General features: G+C 36.3%; 1 protein-coding gene across 2 annotated transcripts in view; it reads right to left on the bottom strand.

Moving 5' to 3' along the window:
• Nucleotides 1-200: 200 nt before the first annotated feature.
• Nucleotides 201-21216, bottom strand: part of LOC145691057 (uncharacterized) — a 235495-nt gene continuing 214479 nt past the window's right edge. For both annotated transcript variants that reach the window (XM_081766699.1, XM_081766697.1), the window contains exon 4: nucleotides 201-5394. In XM_081766699.1, the coding sequence (XP_081622825.1) occupies nucleotides 4686-5394 (709 nt within the window). In that variant the 3' untranslated portion in view covers nucleotides 201-4685. The remainder of the gene's footprint in view (nucleotides 5395-21216) is intronic.

Genomic DNA, 21216 nt, shown 5'->3' with positions numbered 1-21216 from the left:
TCTTTTATAAGTCATAAGTACATTGGTGGTACCCTTTTGAAATTTGGGAGGGATACACTGGTGCAACCCTTTTATTGGGAATTGTCAAAAACAGGAATTAATAAATATTCCATATGATCCTAACCAGTGGTGTAGGGAGGGAGGGGGGCCCGGAGGGGCCAGCCCCCCACAAAGAGGTCCGACAATGTACTTTGGTACTTTGATGTTTGTAATTTTTTATATATTTTTATGTTTATATATTTTTTTTGTAATTTTTCTATATGTGCCTATAACAGCACTTGCCCCCCCCCAAACACACATCCTGGCTACGCTACTGATCCTAACATACATCATTATAAATTTTGGTGATGAATCTCGTTCTGTCTCATGAAGAAATAATTGCCAAACATTAGTACAAGCACGTGCTTCTACCAGGTTGATTATTTATGTAATTATTCCATTTAATGATGCCTGTATTAGCGTATATGATTATATGGATGTCTACAGTTCATTTTCTTTCACAGAACATGGATACATTTATGCAGCCCTCTTAAATTTGGGAGTGGTACCTATAACCACACTTTAAATTTGAAAATGATCAAAAAATAAATAATTGATAAATATTCCCTAGGTTTTTAATATATATCATAACACAATAGAGACGTCCATCTATTTCCCTTTCACGAATGTAAAATTGAGAATTACTAGTACGGTCACGTGCTCACCACGAGCTCGGTTATTGATATAATTTATCTGCTTTGATGAGACTTTATTACATTATATGATTATATGAAGTGCAGGTTTATAAAATATAATGGTGTACCAAATTTAACGGCAGATTAGCGGACCGATCTTAAAATTTAGCGGTTCATTGGCTCACTCCTTAAAATTGGAAATTGTCAAAAGCAAAATTTGATAAATATCTTCTAGGATCCTAGTATATACTACTTAAATTTGGGTGATTCAGCTTATTTCCCTCTTTGAGAAAATAATTGCCAAAATATTAGTAAGGTCACGAAACCGGTTATTAACTTAATTTTTCTTTTTTGATGAAGTCTTAGTACTGTATATGGTTAAATGGGTGAGAGTAAAGATTCATTTGTTTTTACACAAAGATGATACAAATATTAATTTCGTGGTACCGTACAAATTTATCTGCCCTTTGAATATTTAGATAATGGGTAGAACGAGTGTTCGTAGAGCACTGTAATTTCGTCGATCTTGGCTGAGTACTCACGTAACTATTTTCTTGTTACATTGAAACGAAATCCAGTTCATCTTCATTCCTTTGTTAAGTACTCAGTATTATGTCTTACGTAAAATTAGCAAAATAGTTCCGTGCACTATAACATGACGCCTTTTATAAAATCTGTCTCTTGCGTCGTTGTACTGCAGGGATCAGTAACTTCTTTTGCGGACAGTTACCCCAAGCCAATCAAGTTTTTCTCTTTACTCCAGACTAACTTGTCCGCCAAAGTTAGACTCTCCCACCCTCTTTTTGCAATAACGAGGCTGGGTGTGTCCACAGTAACTGCACTGCAACACTTTTATAAAGTGCCCAAATATGATAAAATATTCATTTTTAATTTTTATAAGCTATATGTAGGTAAACATTTACACCTTGAACTTCCTAAGGAAGTCTTACTTACACACGAGGTTGGAAGCAAGATCTACATCATGCCACCTTAAAAATGCTTAGTCATTGTGTGCCTTTTATTCACTGACACTCGCAGAGTTCTTCAAATTTGAAGAGCGAACGAGAAATACCTTTTCTTCTATATCGTTTTACCATTGTAGCATTAGGTAGCAGCACAACAAACGCACATAGAGAGCAATACCCTACTCAAAGCATCACAATCATTTGGTATAAAACGCAACATTTTCGTTTATACAATGCCATAAAATTATGCACAAAATTGGAGCAGTTACAACTTGCATATGCATATCTTGCCCTTTTTAAATGACTATCGATCCAAAGTCTACTCATAAAATTTGAAAACAATATGTAATGTATCAAATAGCGTTTTAGTAAAAGAATTTCAATCTCATATGTGCTTAACACTTTGAGCTCCAAGGGTCAAAATCAGAATTTTCCTCTTGGGACCAACTACATATTTCCTGTTTTCCCTTATTTGACCGTGTGTATAAATTGTATGCACAAAAAGTTTTTACCTGTGGGCCATGTGCATATATTTTCTACACAATTCAGTGTAGAGATTATAGGCTTGTGTAGAGATTTTCTATACAATTATCGTTGAAACAAATGTACAAATATTTAGTACTTGCCCCTGGGAACAGCATACAGCAATGGACCAATAATTACTCAAAAGTTGGTACCACTGCAGGCAATCAAAGTCCATTGTCTTTAGAAGCTGAATTGTAGTGCATTTCAGTTAACATTACACTGTTGTGAGAAACCCCTGCTCCGTGTAGTAATTCTTTTTCACCTCAATATGGTAAACGAGGACGCAGTAAGAGATATTTTAGAAAGAATGGAAAGTGATATGAGTGACTTGTGCGAAGAATTATTTACTAACATCACTAATTCAGATAATCCTCCTTTTTCACCACCCGAAACTGTGTATGATTCTTTTAGGGTGATGAATATGAAGATACCCTTAAGACATGCCGGAAAAGAAGACAAGTCAGAGAATGGTGAATCGATATTTAGTGTCCATCAATTGAGTGATTCTGAAATTGACCCAGAGGAGACCGAAACCTGGGCTAGTTGCACAAAAGAAATTGTGTGCTATCCAGTATTTGGAAACTTGCACGAGTTCGAATGTGATTTTGATGGTGGTGTGACGGGCGAGGTTATTGATATTTTGCTAGGTACAAAAGACGTGCTATATTACTATGAGCTATTTGTTGATGACTCAGTATTGGACTTAATTGTAACTGAAACGAACAGATACGCAGATCAATGTATTACTTCTCACATTGAAAACGAAACGTCAACTGATCATGCAAGGTTGTCCATGTGGCATGATACAGATAAGAGTGTAATACTCCAGTTTTTAGGTTTGATTTTGTGGATGGGGTTGGATGTAAAAATAAATATTAGAAAATATTTATCCAAAAGTTCACTATATGAAAACAATATTAGTGAGTGTATGCCTCGAAACCGGTATAAACTACTTCTTAGTATGTTTCATTTCTCTGATAACGAATCAGTGGAAAACAAATCTAACCGAATGATTAATCATAAGATCAATCCCCTTGTTGCCATGCTGAATGAAAAATTCAAGACTGTGTACATACCCGAACAATATGTATGTATTGATGAGACATAGGACCGTTTCGAGGGAGACTTAGTTGCAAGAAGTACATGCGAGGTAAGAGACAAATACGGGCTGAGATTATTCAAGCTTTGCGTCAAGGGTGGATCCACTTGGTACGCAAAGCTCTACGGAGGAAAGCAGGTCAAATCATCAAAGCAAGCTATGCCAACTAAGATAGTAATGGAAATGATGAGTCCATTATTGAATGCCGGTAGAACGTTGTTCACAGACAACTTTTACAAAAGTGTTGTTTAGACTAACAAACTCAATGACAATCAAACACATTTGATAAGAACCTTAGGAAGAAACGGATAGGTATGTCCATTGTCTATGTCCACTATCTTTTAACCAGAAGATCATCATCTGTTGCATTAACCTGTGCATACATCAGTTTAAAAATCAAAATGAACCAAGTATAGTCCCCTAGGCCGAAAAATCGTTAGAGGAAATTTCCATATTAGAAACAAAAATACGGAAAAGTTGGAATGTGCATGTGGACAAAACAACATTGTTGGGAATTAGAGACTAGCAAACTTGCAAAAAATTAGATGGCGACATAAGTTATCCTTCACACGATGAACAATGGAACAGGAGTTCCCTAACTCTTCTCTCATTCCGTCATTGCTGTCAAACTGTGCTCAAACTTGGAATCACTCTTGACTAGAAGTACAACAGATATTTATGTTGTGGAATCTTTTTTGCACCCATTCAATATCGTTCAAATAAACGTTTTTGTCTTGTGAGTCCGTGGTTTTTCTTATGCCTATAACCGCTCAATTGGTTTTCAAGTTCAAAATACCATATAATGCGACGTACTTTTTCAAATCTTTGGGACTGACCAGGCTCTCAATTCATTAACTTCGCTTTTATTTTGATGAGAGGAATAATCTCTTAGTTCCTTGATCTCATTATTTATATTTCACGATACTCTATTCTAGTTATGGATTTTCTTTTTCTTCATTGTTTTTCAATAGGGAACGGACGACTTTTATGAGTCAGAATGCTGTAGTTACTACCTACGCATTTCCTCTTATAGAGCAGATTTGTAATTTACTAATATTTTCCATATAATAAATTATAAAACATACTTCTGTAATTAATATACTATTGGAAATTAACATTTTCTTGTTGCTATTAACAAAAAAATAGTTCGTTTAAATCAACGCTATTAAGAATTCTGGCAATAAATGTAAACGCGAGATATTTTTATAATATTGTCTTAATAAATTCTATATTAATAACTTACCATGCTTTAGATTCTTAACTATAGTGTGTGATATTAAATATTATTATTAAAGTTGAATCATAAAGAAACACAAAGTATCTTCTAGAAAGATGATTGTGTTTTCATACTCTGAGAAACACTTTTATAAATCAAAAACTAGTTCTAACATTTTAAATAAAGTAAAAGAGAATATTAAAAAGTCAATTTGAAGCATACTTCTGTTTACGCAATTCCTTTCGTTTATGACTTATATAATGCTTTTGAAGATAATGATTTCGAGCAAAACTTTTCCCACACTCTTTGCAAGAGAATGGCTTCACTCCCGTGTGAAGTAACAAATGTTTCTTAAGATTATGTAAAAGGCCAAATGCTAAACCGCATTGGTCACACGAGAATGATTTTTCACCTGTGTGTGCCAACATATGTCTCTTAACTTGATCTTTGTCAGTGAAAGATTTACCACATAAGTCACAAGAATGTGATTTTATACCCCAATGAATTAACATATGCTGCTTAAGATTACTTTTAATAGAAAATTTCTTACCGCAAGCTGTACAAGAAAACCGCTTCTCGCCCGTATGAACTATTCTATGACGCATCATGCTAGATTTGATTGAGAAACATTTTCCACAGAAAACACAAGAAAACGGCTTTTCCTCTTTGTGAATTAATAAGTGTCTTGACAAGTGAGATTTTTGAGAAAATGATTTATTGCAGTGAACGCAAGTAAACGGTTTTTCCCCTCTATGAATTAATAAGTGTCTTGACAAATGGGATTTTTTAGAAAATGAATTGTTGCACTGAATGCATTTAAACGCAATTTCGTGTTTATGAATTAAATATTCTGAAATGTTATGCTCCTGAATACTGCTGGATTCGTTGGAAACATCATCTTGTGCGTCAAAAGTCCTAGTAAAGTAAATGAAAAAAATATTAAAATTAATGCTTGGAACAAAAAATTTACCGATCACCCACGTAATGCTATTAATACTTACATCATTTAACCAAAAATATGTTACACTAACCTCTGCATATTAAAATTATATTTATCTTACAGTTTTAAGGGCGGAAAGAAAATAAATCAGGGGTACAAGTGATTGCAAGGTATATACTGAAAACAGAAACAAAAATTCTCTTTTGTTCAAGAATTCTTGTGTGGACATTCTAACATTGGTAACACTACTTCTCAATCGCATGATTATAATCGTAATAAGACTTAAGGAAATGAGGGCAATAGGATTTATGACGTAATGAGCCGTGCTACTTTATTTTAGTTGAGTTACAGTGCTTTTTCTATAATGCAATCTATTCCGGGGCATCTATTTGCTGATTCTGGGGAACTAAGGGAAATTTCTCTGATAAGGAAGAAATCATTCTGATTTCTGAGGATGATAGTGACTCTCCAACAGTAGCATTAATAATGATTACTGATGTGCCCAATGGTATTCCAGATAAGCTTTCCTAATTCCAAACAGTGTGTAACGTTGACTGTGGAAGTGTGTAACGAACTTTTACTGTGATATATGTGGGACGCCTGTCCCATATTATTGCAATTATCGTGAAATGCATGTGTTGTATGCACTGACTTAAGTGAAATCACGATTAGTTTTCTATAGCTGCACGAAACATTTCATGTATACTGCGCACCAAGTTACATAACATTTTGAAAATAAATAAGTATTACATACGCGTAAATAGGTAATGGATAAAACGCCAGAAAACGTTAATCACCGACGGTGATCACAGAAACATATGAACTTCGTTATTAATTACTCCACCCTGAAAAGAAAAATATTCATGATTTCAGAAAGTACCATTTCGCTTTGCGCTGAAGAGCATTTTAGTATTCGGCCGCAATAATAATAATAATAATAATAATAATAATAATAATAATAATAATAATGATAATAATAAAAATAATGTATTTCACAAGTGCAATTTCACAAAACAATGTCTGCTGTCGTTGTGGAAAGGAAACTGCATAATGAAGAATCGGCAATGTTTCAGCCTGCAAACGGAGCTGGTCCGAACTATCTTCACTCTGTGTAAGAGAGGCTTTCTCAGCGTTGTCGGCAATTCAAAACCTGCTATGTGCATTTTTTAGGAGAAGCGAAAAACAGTATCCTGGTTAGATTTTACGCTTTATAAAGGTGATGTTATGAGTAATATCTAATGCTGCACGTAACTTGACACCTTCTCAAGTAATAATAAATTAGAGTCTAAAAGAGTCTAAAAGCTGGACCAGATAGTACTACTATCTCGAAATGGCCGAAAATGTCACATAGCAGGTTTTGAATTTTCGACTATATATATATATATATAGAGAGAGAGAGAGAGAGAGAGAGTTAATGAAATATACCGACAAACTGTAATAGGTGATTGCTCACATAAAAAAAGCAAAAAAAAAAAACATATGGATCTATGGCGAGAAGTGTATAGTTTCAGAGCTAGGGCAGTCCGAAATCACGAAAAAGCTAAATTTTAAGAGGCTCTATTTTGAATTTCAGAAACTGTGGATGGTGGTCCTTATCAGCGTAAAGGAGGCAACGCATACAGAATCCAAAAGTGCATATTTAATGTATTTTCAATCCGTCTACAGGGTATTCCCTACAAGGTGTTATTCTGAGATATGCTCTCAATACAGTTTTCAGATATACCCTGATTTCAAGGAGGATCCAAAGTAGGCAGAAGGTAAGCCTTGACAACAATGGATATCCAATTCTTCGGAGGGAAGTCGGAAGTGTAAGGAAACGGCGGCTCCATGTTTTTTGTGTTCAGAATAACGTGTGATGTGATAAATTTCGTCACGTTTTATTTCACGTTTTCTTCACTTATAAGCGTAAAAGGAAACATCGCAGCATGCGTTTTCTGGAATACGAGAGACCGTGCCGCTGACGATAATTAACACTTCCGACATCGCGCCAAAGGAATCTGTGTTCACTGCTATCAAGACTGATCGTTTGCCTACTTAGAAACAATCATAATGGCAGACCATATCTTAAAATTCGGTTGATGGCATGTCTTGTAATCTTACCCTGCAGAGAATAGTCTGTACACCCATTGAACCTTAATAAAATGTGCATTTTTGGGCTGCGTATGCATGACTTCCTTTACATTCATAAGGACCACCATCCACAGTTTCTTGAATTCGAAATAAGGCCTCTTGAAATTTGACATTTTCGCGACTTTAGGCAGCCCTAGCTCTAAAACTATGCACTTTTTCCCACAGGTCCATATGAACTTTTTCTCTTATTTTGAAGTGAGGAATCACCTCTTACAATTTGACAGTTTAGTTCATTAACACCCTGTATATGTATATATAGAAGACGATAGAAACATCATGCAGTTGTTCAGGAATACTAATTTCTTTCAGCTTCCCTGACATTTGTCAAAATCAGGAAGTCCTTACTGGGACTTCTATGGTTTCCTTTTATGTAGCTATGTAAGGAATAACACATTCTCTTCTCGCGTGTATCGATTAAATGAAGACCGATATTAATCTCCAAGTGAACATCTCTATTTGTTGAGTGATAAGTGCATATATGTGTAAACTATCAGTAGGTTCAAAGAATGGGATATATGTTTCAATACTCACAGTGTCACTACTATAAAATATTCTATAGTATAGAGCATTCAAATTAAATCAATTCAGGACTAAATGTGTCTATTACATCACCTGAGGTAAGCGGCCAATAGATTCTAGAATTTTCGAACTAAGGGGGCAGAGGCGAACTTGCCTGGAGCTCCCTCGTGGCTAAGCGGTTAGCGTACGCGCCTTTGGCGTGGGAGACCTGAGTTCGATTCCCGGCGTGAGCTCATGTGGTTCGGATTCCACGTTAATCAATAGGTCCACGTCTCATATAGCCTCGCTGGTGAACGGGACGCTAAACTAAAATCACCTCACCTCACCGCGAACTTGCCTGATCGTGAGTACTCTTGTAATTATTGTCAGTTAGATCTCGCTCCGAATGTGAAAAATTTAAAAGTTTGGGAAACGATGTACTGTGAGTGTCCTCTCAGCCAGTAAATATGAAGGAGTCTCAACGGTCAACTTCATCCCCCCTATTTACAATTCTTGTAAAGCGAAGTAAATAAGTCCCACAATGTCCTTTATTGCTGTTCTATGTGAGTCACTGCACTGAAAAGGTAAATAGCACGTGTTGTCGGCTACGAAGCTAACGGTATCTGTTCGCAACGAAACTTTTCCACCTATTTCCTGCAACTGTCGTATTTGAGTTCCTTCTGGTTTCGTTTACAAAAGGTACTTTTGTAGTAAATATCTGCAGCAAAAAGAACCCAAAGGCAAATTAAATCATACGACAAACTATATGTAATTTATCTCTCTTATCGAAGCATACAAGAAAGAATAACGTAGCACACTTACTTTTTAACAACTTAGATCAGACACATTTTGATGCTAAATTGCATGAGGAAATAAAATGTGACATTTGGGAAGTACTCTCTACAAAATTAATATTTCTTATGTTCTTAAAATGTTCACAGTTCACTATTTCAAAAATCTTTTTTACGCACCATGTAAAATGGAAAATTAATCTCAATTTTGGCCAAGGTTTGTCATAATAGAAGTACAACCTTCAAGTTTTAGACAACTGACCTACTAAATAAAGGACCTTACAGTAATTAGTAATAAGGGTAATAATAATAATAATAATAATAATAATAATAATAATAATAATAAAACATTGGCTGAGGAATAAAATGCTTTTTCATCTTACAGATAATAAAATTATACACAATTATACTATACTCACTAATGATTGATACTAATGCAGCTTAAACATCTATGAAGAACAATTAAACACACACAGGGAAAATACATGATTGAACTCCACAAGAATGTCTGTAGCACCAACTTAACGAGTCACTGGTATGCACTAACAGAAAAAAAAAGAGAAGATGGTTTGTATTAACTGGAAGTTTTGGTCTGAGAAGATGGAACACAAATAAGAAGCCCAACTGAACTCGTCAGAAACTACTACAAGGGTTCCTGTTAGCACTTAAAACGATTTGTGTGATTGTAACAACAGTTAATTGGTATTTCCACATGAAATTCTCGTGAAATACATTGGCTAAATAGAAGACTGGCTTGGTGACACGAACCGCTAATGATAGAAGAAAGGAAAAGTGGAACATTTCGGAACGTTTATATGAACGTATGAAAATTATTGTGAAGTCTCCTTCAGTTGGTTGAGAAAATTCCGCTTACAACACCAGGAGGTGAAAGGGTTGATTATTTCCTAGAGTAAAAAGTTGATTGGTTGCATAGATTTAACAAACGAGAAAAGACATGGCATCAGCGCACTCAAACAAACAAACCTAAAGAAGGTGCGATATAATAACTAATGACTGGTAGCGTTGTATACTAGACGTCTGACAAGGAAATTACTTACATATTTTTCATTATTGGAAATATTCAACAAATATTAATAAAACAAACTCCACAAAGAACTGAATATATTACTAACATCATTGTAAATATTTTGGAAAATGTAACATTGCCTTCATCGGACCGATTATGGTGATGGAATCGTGTCGGAAGAACGTGTTTCAAATCCTGTTGAAAGCAGCGGAGACTGTGTGTTGGACTATTGAAAATGTCGACACGGTATTACGGAAAGCTCGTTCTGTGCTTCATTTCTGTTGAAGAATGAACAAAGAGAGGTTCTGAGTGATTGATAGTTGACTGTCAATCGCTAGGTGAAAAATTTACTACGTTAACAGGTTGTGTGTGCCTAGATTCTGAGGGTGCAAAGGTACTTCATTCGATTTATATTTGAGTGAAGAGAAGTCTTGTGAATTAGTAGGACAGCTGTGTATTCGCTTCACGTAATACAATGAGCAATTTTATACGAACAGAGCGGATCGTTTTTCAAATTTTTAAATCCTAGACAATCCACTATGTTTACAATCTAAGATGTACTTTCTGATTATAAAATGAAACTGGTGATGAAGTCTTAATGCTTCGGCATTTGTGTTACTAAGAATCTGACTATAGAAGTTTAGTGGCTACGGTACTGAGATTTGGATGATGTTGATTGGGTTGTATTTCAGAAAGATACAGTTTGAAAGGTACTGATTGTTTGTAGTATGAGCTTTGACTTTATCAGACACATTTTCGTCGGAAATGGCGAGTTATTTGCTCAGTGCGAGAACAATAGAAATGGAAGCGAAAATTTTGTCAAAAAGCTTTTGTCAAGGTATAGTGATAACACTGTGCAACACATTAAAACTTTTTTGTCTTTCAAGTGAAATGGTTTGATTTTAACTAAATGACAGGTGTTGAATTCATTGGTGGAAACCAAAATGTTCCATCACGTCACGTTTTGTTGGCCAGACCACAACGCATTATACGAAATGTACATATTTAAGTATATTTATTATCTAATATAGGGCTGGGAAGGCGTATTATACTAAGTTTTGTTGATTTACCCTTTAGAATACTTGCTTTGGTCGTTTCCACTTGTAGATATCTTCTGGAATTTCTCTGACGATAGACCAGCAATATTGAGCAAGATAGTAGTAATTGCCCCACTTGGCCTAACTTTGGACTTTGACCCCGACATTTATGACGTCATAGGTCAAAGGTCAATGACCTTGGCACGGGGTCAATGATCGAGGGGTACTTAGGACCACCCCCTCTAAATTTTAGCAGGGGTACCTTGACCCACCCCCTAAATTTTGGCAGGGGTACATAGGACCATACCCCTTAAATTTTGGAAATTGCCAAATCTAAAAATTGTGGTAGCCTAGGACCACAGTATGTACTTCTATCAGTATTGGGTGTCTATGTCGTTCCCTTTCATGGGTAAAAAATTGCCAAAAATTCAAATTTCGGAGGTTTTTGACCTAATTTATCCCCTTTGATGAGGTGTTATTACCTTATATAGTTATATGGGCGTATACAGGGGTCCATTACCTTTCATAAGACATGGGTATATTAATGCACCCCTTGAAAAATTTGGGAGGGGTACCTTGGTCCACCCCTTAAATTTTGGAAATTGAACAATTTAAACACTTTGTATTACAGGACTGGACCCTAATATGTATCATGATAAATTTGGGTGGTCCACCTCATTACCTTCTAGGGGTACAAAATTGCCAAAATATAAACCTAAGCAATACGTTGTACCACGTGTTTGGTTTTCGACCTAATTTATCTCCTTGGATGAGGTTCTTTTACCTTATATGGTTATATGGTCATGTATAGGGGGTCCATTACCTATCATAAGACATAGGTACATCTGTGCACCCCTTTAAATTTTTGGGAGGGGTACCTTGGCCCACCCCTTTAATTTTGGAAATTGCCCAATTTAAACATTTGGTATTATAGTATAGGACACTAATATAGATCACTATAAATTTGGATGGTTCACCTCGTTCCCTTTTAGGGGTACAGAATTGCCAAATTTTAGTACAACCACGTGTTTGGTTTTTAGCCCAATTTATCCCCCTTTGATGAGGTTCTAATACCTTATATGGTTACATGGTCATGTATAGGGGTCCATTATCTATCATAAGACAAGGGTACATTGGTGCATCCCTTTAAAATTTTGGGAGGGGTACCTTGGCCCACCCTTTCATTTTTAGAAATTGTCCAATTTAAACATTTGGTATCATAGTATTGGACCTCAATATGTATCATGATACATTTGGGTGGACCATCTCGTTCCCTTTTAGGGGTACAAAATTGCCAAAATATAAACGTGAGAAATACGTTGTACCACGTGTTTGGTTTTTTGGTCCATTTTATCCCCTTTGATGAGATCCTATGATTACAGGAGTCCATTTCGTATCATAAGACATGGGTATATTGTTTCACCCTTCTTAAAATTTGGCAAGGAGTCCAATGACATTGTCCAATTTAAGCATAGTACAGGACCTCAATATGTTTCGGTGGTCCTGAGAAACGTTTGCAGGTGCCATTTTAATACTGGAATGCCGACTTTCATTGTATGCTTTTACAAGTAAAGGCAATACTTTGATGTAATTGTATGTTTGATATTTGGTAAAGTATTTCCACATACGATGTTTCAATGTCTGATTAAATCTTTCTGCGATGCTGGCTTTAATATCTGGATCCTTTATTGTAACATGTTGCACGTTGTGTTTCCTGAGAAACTTTTGTACTGTCTTGTTGGTAAATTCAGTTCCTTGATCACTACGTAGCACAATTGGTTTCCTGTCCTGGAAAATCATTTCAAATGCATTCACTATATCCTCGGCACTTTTTGATTTTAGTGGTACAGCCCATCCGTACCGACTAAACACATCAATCACTGTAAGAATATAGCGGTAATTGTCATTATAGTTTTGAAGTGATTGTAAATCATTTAAATCACATTCCCATTGATCATCAATATTGTTAACAAGATAAAAATCTCTACGGAAACGACGACGTACAGGACGATGTAACGCGTAGGTAGGTTGTTTGTTTAACCAAAGTTTTATTTTGGCTAGAGGTATAGATTTTCCTGTGGCTTGCCATAACTTCTTTGCAGTAGAAAATGATGCAGGATGTGCAGGATTGTAATAAATGGATTTCAACTTTTTGTTCATGGTTTGTACGTTGACCATTTTGGAATAATACGTTTTCTTTTCGGTCGGACTTCTAAAACATCATCATCATCATCTTCTTCTTCTTCTCCGGAAGAAAATAATTCAGGTGCCGGTTTTGGGTGCAGATCCTTCAGATGCTGTTGTACTATTATGCTTGATAATATAGTTTAATCTTTGTGGATTACCAATCAATTCTTGAGGTGTGTTTGACGATGCGAGGTAGTTGCAAACAATTCCCAGCCTTGAGGATTAGAATGTTTCCTCGGTCGAGTCACATCGCACATTAAATCTACAATATTGGATCCATGTAGTTTATTATCATTGATGTACACTGTTCCTTTATGATCCCACGTAATTGCGTCATCTTGTTTTAAACGACGGAATAGTAGTTCGGCTTTCTTACGATACATTTGTGGTATTGCGGCTAAAATTTCTTGTTTAGTGTTATCGTCAACATTCGGGACGTCACCATCAGGTTTCATTGATGTAATTGTAAGTGGTATTGGTTCTTCTTGTTTACGTATCACATAAAGATATTTCTGTAATATTCTATTCTACAGATTCCATTTTTCTTCATCACTTGGATACGATGTATTCAATATAGATTGCATTTCACGATCGAGATTAGATTCTCCATTTTCATTCGCACGGGATGATGATGCATGCATTCGTTGAAGCATTTCTGGTGGCACTAAAACCATCTTCTTACTATTTTCCATGATGTTTATTGTTTAAACAAAATACTGGATAACATACTTCCTACAATAGGTGCAAGTAATGCAGGTAAGAATCTTCCTTGTTGTACGGCTAAATGTTTCTTCTTTTTATCCAATAATTTTGTATTGTCTACGAGATAGCGGAGCGTGTTCTTGTAACGCTTTAATCTTGACTTCTGCGCACTTGTCAGTGGAACATTGCCTTTTAAGACATTATAACAACATTCACAAATACTATGAATTAGTGAAGTGTCTGCATTGGCAATAATAGCTTTACGCAATCTTGGTTTAGCTCTGTGCAGAGCACGTAGCAGATCAGCGTGTTTCACTGTAGGAGACATCGTGACAGACTAAGTCATTCTTTTCACATGCACAATAATTTAAACATGTTTTGTTGGTACGTAAACATAATGATGCAAATCGTCGGGAAAAATATTTGTACGAAATCGCATTTCATCGGGTGTATCTTGTTTAAGATCCATCAGTAAATAGCCATGTGGATTTCTTGATGCGTCTGCATAACTTTCTTGTAGAAACAGTGGATGCTCAGGCATGATTTGATAACTCATATCCTTGATTTGTGACTTGTCACGTAGATTTTTAAACACCAAATACGAACAATTTAAACTCATAGTTCTATTTGCTTTACTTTGATGAAATACATTTTGTGTTACAAAAATCACACTAATATTTCGATGATGCGATCCTTTTGTGAACATATCAACAATACCACTATTCACTTCTCGCATATGGTCATCAATAATAATCAAAAGTGGTCCATCTTGAGGCTGAAAATCTTTCATTCGTGGAAGTCCTTCGTGAAATTCTACTGGAACTGGCATTGTTGCATACACGTCTTGCCATTCTGCACAATACCAGTATATCTTACGAAATTTTGCATTGATCATGGTTGGGAGATGTGACAGTAATCGCTTCACAAAATACGTTTTTCCACACCCACTAGGTCCTGCGAGAATACAAGTAAATGGCTGTTTCCACTGTGTATTCATGATGAACACTAACACCTTGTTTTGAAAATGATGCGTATTTAAAGCGAGTACAATTTTTTTTGTTTTAGTTTGTAAATTCTTGCACTCACTGGTAAATGTTGGCGAGAAACGGAAAATCCGTTCATCTGTTTATCGAATTGTTGAAAAACCGTTTATTTGTTAATCGAATAGTTGAAAACCGTTTATTTGTTAATCGAATACTTAAAATCGGATAAAGTTTAATGGTTAACCGTGAAAGCTGATCACTGTTTGATTTAAATTCTATTTGAAAATTTTTCGTTTGAAATTTGTTTTTGAAATTTTTGTTTCAAAAATTTTGTTTGAAATTTTTTTTTCAAAATTTGTTTCAAATTTTTAGTTTGAAATTTTTTTTCGTTTCAAAAAATATTGCTTCAAATTTTTTGTTTTCAAAATTCTTTAGTTTGAAAATTTTTTTTCGTTTCAAAATTTTTGTTTGAAAATTTTTCGTTTCAAAATTTTTGTTTGAAAATTTTTAGTTTGAAAATTTTTCAAAAGTTTTCGTTTCAAATTTTTGTTTTGAAAATTTTTTAGTTTCAATATTTTCGTTTAAAAGTTTTCGTTTCAATTTTTGTTTTGAAAAGTTTGGTTTGATTTTTTTTTAGTTTGAAAGTTGAAAAAAAAAGTTAAATGCCATGAATCTTTCCTTTCAAAGTTTCCACCTAATTCCTAGAGAACATTCACCAGGGACCTAGTCTCGCATCAAAACAAAATCATCGATCACGTGACCGTACTACACCCGAAGGGTCCTACCAAATTGAAAGGGGATACCCGTCCATACCTTATCAAATAAGATAAATTGAGTCAATAACCGAACATGTGGTTGTACTAAAAAATTTGCCAATAGGACCATCGAAACATATTGAGGTCCTGTACTATGCTTAAACTGGACAATTTCAGTGGACTCCTTGCCAAATTTTAAGAAGGGTGAAACAATATACCCATGTCTTATGATAGGAAATGGACCCCTGTAATCATAGGATCTCATCAAAGGGGATAAAATGGACCAAAAAACCAAACACGTGGTACAACGTATTTCTTACGTTTATATTTTGGCAATTTTGTACCCCTAAAAGGGAACGAGATGGTCCACCCAAATTTATCATGATACATATTGAGGTCCAATACTATGATACCAAACGTTTAAATTGCACAATTTCTAAAAATTAAGGGGTGGGCCAAGGTACCCCTCCCAAAATTTTAAAGGGATGCACCAATGTACCCATGTCTTATGATACATAATGGACCCCTATACATGACCATGTAAGGTATTAGAACCTCATCAAAGGGGATAAATTGGGCTAAAAACCAAACACGTGGTTGTACTAAAATTTGGCAATTCTGTACCCCTAAAAGGGAACGAGGTGAACCATCCAAATTTATAGTGATCTATATTAGTGTCCTATACTATAATATCAAATGTTTAAATTGGGCAATTTCCAAAATTAAAGGGGTGGGCCAAGGTACCCCTCCCAAAAATTTAAAGGGGTGCACAGATGTACCTATGTCTTATGATAGGTAATGGACCCCCTATACATGACCATATAACCATATAAGGTAATAGGACCTCATCCAAGGAGATAAATTAGGTCGAAAACCAAACACGTGGTACAACGTATTGCTTACGTTTATATTTTTGGCAATTTTGTACCCCTAAAAGGGAATGAGGTGGACCACCCAAATTTATCATGATACATATTAGGGTCCTGTACTATAATACCCAATGTTTAAATTGGTCAATTTGCGAAACTTAAGGAGTGGGCCAAGGTATCCCTCCCAAATTTTTCAAGGGGTGCATTAATATACCCATGTCTTATGAAAGGTAATGGACCCCTGTATACGCCCATATAACTATATAAGGTAATAACACCTCATCAAAGGGATAAATTAGGTCAAAAACCCCCGAAATTTGAATTTTTGGCAATTTTTTACCCATGAAAGGGAACGACATAGACACCCAATACTGATAGAAGTACATACTGTGGTCCTAGGCTACCACAATTTTTAGATTTGGCAATTTCCAAAATTTAAGGGGGGTGGTCCTATGTACCCCTGCCAAAATTTAGGGGGTGGGCCTAGGTACCCCTGCCAAAATTTAGAGGGGGTGGTCCTAAGTACCCCTCGGTCATTGACCCTGGGCCAAGGTCATTGACCTTTGACCTATGACGTCATAAATGTCGGGGTCAAAGTCCAAAGTTAGGCCAAGTTTGGCAATTACTACTAAGATACTTTCAGTCCATTTGCCACTGTAACGCTTTTCCAATGTGACAATGTGCTAATGAAACCCTTCTCCGTGTTCATCACTTACTACACCGAAGTTTTGAGGGAAAAAGTCAGCATGTGAGTGCAAGAAGTGTAATTTTAATATGTTGCATCCCATGAGTTGAAAACTTCGCATCATGTCACTAATAATGACTTCATACTTTTCAGCTTTTACATTTCCAAGGAATCCTGAATAAACCGGTTTAAATTACATCCAAGCTAATTTCTCAATATCTGAGAGTTTAGAATCAAAGTCTTCATTCTGCATGACTGTTTTAATCTGTGGACCAACAAATACTTATTCTTAAGTTCAGGGATTTCTCCTTAAGGTGTGAAAGCAATACCTTCTCTATCTAGTGCTTTAACAAACATTGTCATCAACCCAAGTTTGTTGTGTAATGGTGGCAAAAATACATTTTTATGATTCATAATTGGTTTACGAGATATTTTCCTGGTGCCAGGAATGAAATCTTGTCTTTGAGGCCCGTATTTAAGGACACAATGGTTTAGTTTGTCACGGCTCTTCCACTCACATAAAAAGACAACAATACTTTGGTATCGTTGTTGCAGTTCTGTGAGAATACCAATAACTTTAAAGTCCCTTCACCCATGCCATTTGAAATTTTTATAGAAAAATAAACACACTGCTGAACAAGACTGCACTTATTTAATATAAAAAACACATTTACACGTGACGTTTCGATCTTCTAGCGGAGATCCTCATCAGATATTCACTTATATTCAAAATTATTGTTGAGCTCCTTCGTGGCTAAGTGGTTAGCGTACGCGCCTTTGGCGTGGGAGACCCGGGTTCGATTCCCGGCGGGAGCTCATGTGGTTCGGATTCCACGTTAATCAGTAGGTCCACGTCTCATATAGCCTCGCTGCTGAAAGGGACGCTAAACTAAAATCAACTCAACTCAACTCAATCAAAATTATTGTCGCATGTCAATAAATATGTTATTGTAGGAATATAATTTGATAACGAATTCGCCCGGTATTTCTTATAATGTTAATATGTGTATAATCGGCAAAGACATGTATGTGGAAAATTTCATGTCAAAAGAGCGGTAAATAAGAACAATAAAGCCAAAATAAAACTTTCTTCTCCATTTAGCAACATTTTGTTTTACTCATTCTAATTTTCGTATTTATGATTCTTTTCCTATGAAATTTACCACAAATATGCATTTTCCGATTATACACATAGTATCAGTATTAAAAGTAGCCTGCAAAATCATTATCAAATTACATTCCTACAAGAAAACAAGTAGCCTGCAAAATCATTATCAAATTACATTCCTACAAGAAAACAGTTATAGATATGCGACAATCATTTTGGACATGAGTATACATTCTAATGTGGATCTTGGCTAGAATATCAAAACGTCACGTGTAAATTTGTTTTTATATTAAATATGTGCATACTTGTTCTGCAGTGTGTTTATTTTTCTGACTTTATTTGCAAGACGAATGAATATGATGGCGTGTCAGTTTGAAATTTTTATATTCAATGAAGTCCAATATTGCACTTATAACTTTACATGTCCTTTTTATGAGCTCCGCATGCTACAGAAACAGATGGATATCTGCCATCGCACGCGCCGTGCAGTCACACTCCGCGGATAAAGAAATTTTAGTTTCCTTAGAACTGTTAAAATAGTTTGTGCTGTAAAATATACATGCGCAATTGTCAAAAACGTTGCAAAAGAAATATGAAACAGTTTAATATCGCTTCAAAACAAAATACACATTAAAATTAAGATATAGGCCTATAAATAAATATTGCGGAGTAAGAATCCGCGCGCGTGCCTTGATGTTACAATTGGCCATGCGTGCTATGGAGGGTTCACATTTCCAATGTAGAGAAGCACTGCCTTCATACTTAGTTTCGAGCTGTCAATAAACAAGCACCACTCGGTTGGGTTATATTCATATCCCAAAGACTGAAATAAGCCATCAAAATCTTTGTAATAAACAATGCCTCTGTTTTCAACAAACTATCCCTCAAAATGCCTTTGTCGTTTTATAACCAAATTGATTTTAATATCTTGAGCTAGCAGATTCCAACCTTGAAGCCCGGAGCCCACCACTTCTGCTATTCTTTAAGGAAGATATAAGTCTCGTATAAGACAGTTAAGCTCTTCTTGTGTGATAAAGTAAGGTGACGTTGACTGGGATGCAGATGGGTGAAAGTCTACACTTTCCCCGTTGCTTGGAACGTCTGAGGTATTTTCTTCTGAATCAATAGTGTAATGTTCTGGAGCTTTAGATGCTGGAAGATCTCCAATGTGGGGGACTAGTCGAATAGCTGACTTTAAATAGGGTACGAATCTGGTGTTCAGAGAAAAAGTCGTTTACATCTGTCAAGCAAAAGTAACAGTCAGTTCATGATATATTTGTTCGCGCCAAATCATAGGAACAGCAACTTTCATAGAACTATGTTTTCATTGTAGCCAGTTTCTCAAAGGACCTCGCAATTTTCTTATGGAAAGTGGCTTTCGGCTAATGTTGTTGAAACTTCGCTGGTTGATAGTTCTTAACATGTGGATCAAAAGTCTCAGTGGGCACAAAGACCGAAGTCCACTGCTTCCCCCAAAAAAACCTGTAAGTAGCTCGGTTTTTGGTAGCTGGGGGGGAATTGAACTGATTTTAGCATGTAAAACAATTTGTTGTTTTAATCAACTCAACAAGGACCCCAAACAACCACATGTTAGACTATCAAACTACCACACTTGACACCGCCCTTTGCCCCCACATATCCCCCCCGCGAATTACCTTACGGATTTACGCACTTTTCTTATGGAAAGTGGTTTTCGGCTTATGTTGTTGAAACTTCGCTTGTCGATAGTTCTTAACATGTGGATCAAAAGTCTTAATGGGCACAAAGACCGAAAACCACTCCTTCCCCCAAAAAGCCGCCTCCAAGTAGCTGGGGGGGGATTGAACTGATTTCAGCATGTAAAACAATATTGTTTTAATCAACTCAACAAGGACCCCAAACAACCACATGTTAGACTATCAAACTACCGCACTTGACACCGCCCTTTGCCCCCACATATCCCCCCCCCCGCGAATTACCTCACGGATGTACGCACTTTTCTTATGGAAATTGGCTTTCGGCTAATGTTGTTGAAACTTCGCTGGTTGATAGTTCTTACCATGTGGATCAAAAGTCTCAAAGGGCACAAAGACCGAAATCCACTCCTTCCAACCAAAAAACCGTCTCCAAGTAGCTGGGGGGGGGGGATTGAACTGATTTCAGCATGTAAAACAATTTGTTGTTTTAATCAACTCAACAAGGACCTCAAACAACCACATGTTAGACTATCAAACTACCGCACTTGACACCGCCCTTTGCCCCCACATATCCCCCTTCCGCGAATTACCTTACGGATGTACGCACTTTTCTTATGGAAAGTGGCTTTCGGCTAATGTTGTTGAAACTCATTATTACTCGTTTAAAAGGTGTGGTGCCTGTCCCTTGTCTTTACCAGGACAGTAGATAGTTGGATCGTTGTTTGCTTCAGCTTCTGAGAGTATTATTGAATATTGTTTCATTGTCGTTTAAAACGAATCAAAGTCACCTACGTAATTCGCGGGGGGGGGATATGTGGGGGGCAAAGGGCGGTGTCAAGTGGGGTATTTTTATAGTCTAACATGTGGTTGTTTGGGGTCCTAGTTGAGTTGATTAAAACAACAAATTGTTTTACATACTGAAATCAGTTGAATCCCCCCAGCTACTTGGAGGCGGTTTCTGGGGGGGGGAAGGAGTGGATTTCGGTCTATGTGCCCATTGAGACTTTTGATCTACATGTTAAGAACTATCAACCAGCGAAGTTTCAACAACATTAGCCGAAAGCCAATTTCCATAAGAAAAGTGCGAGGTCCTTTGTGGAACAAGTAATGCAACATATGTGCGGGGTCCAAATCTTACCTTAGTCTCCAGCCCTACAGTTAAAGTACAGTTCATAAGCCTTTTTAACTGAAGGTGTACATTTATTTAACACTTTCTTGAAACCCAGGTGCACGGGAAACATTACCATAAAAATACACAACACAGCAAATCCGATCACTCCATACGAAATACCACTCAGCACACAACAATACAATTGAACAAAAAATTACTCAAATGCTAGAACATGTGG

The sequence above is a fragment of the Thermobia domestica genome, chromosome 7 (assembly GCF_964235325.1).
Source record: "Thermobia domestica chromosome 7, izTheDome1.hap1.1, whole genome shotgun sequence".
Taxonomy (NCBI): domain Eukaryota; kingdom Metazoa; phylum Arthropoda; class Insecta; order Zygentoma; family Lepismatidae; genus Thermobia; species Thermobia domestica.
This window is presented reverse-complemented; position numbering and strand designations above follow the sequence as displayed.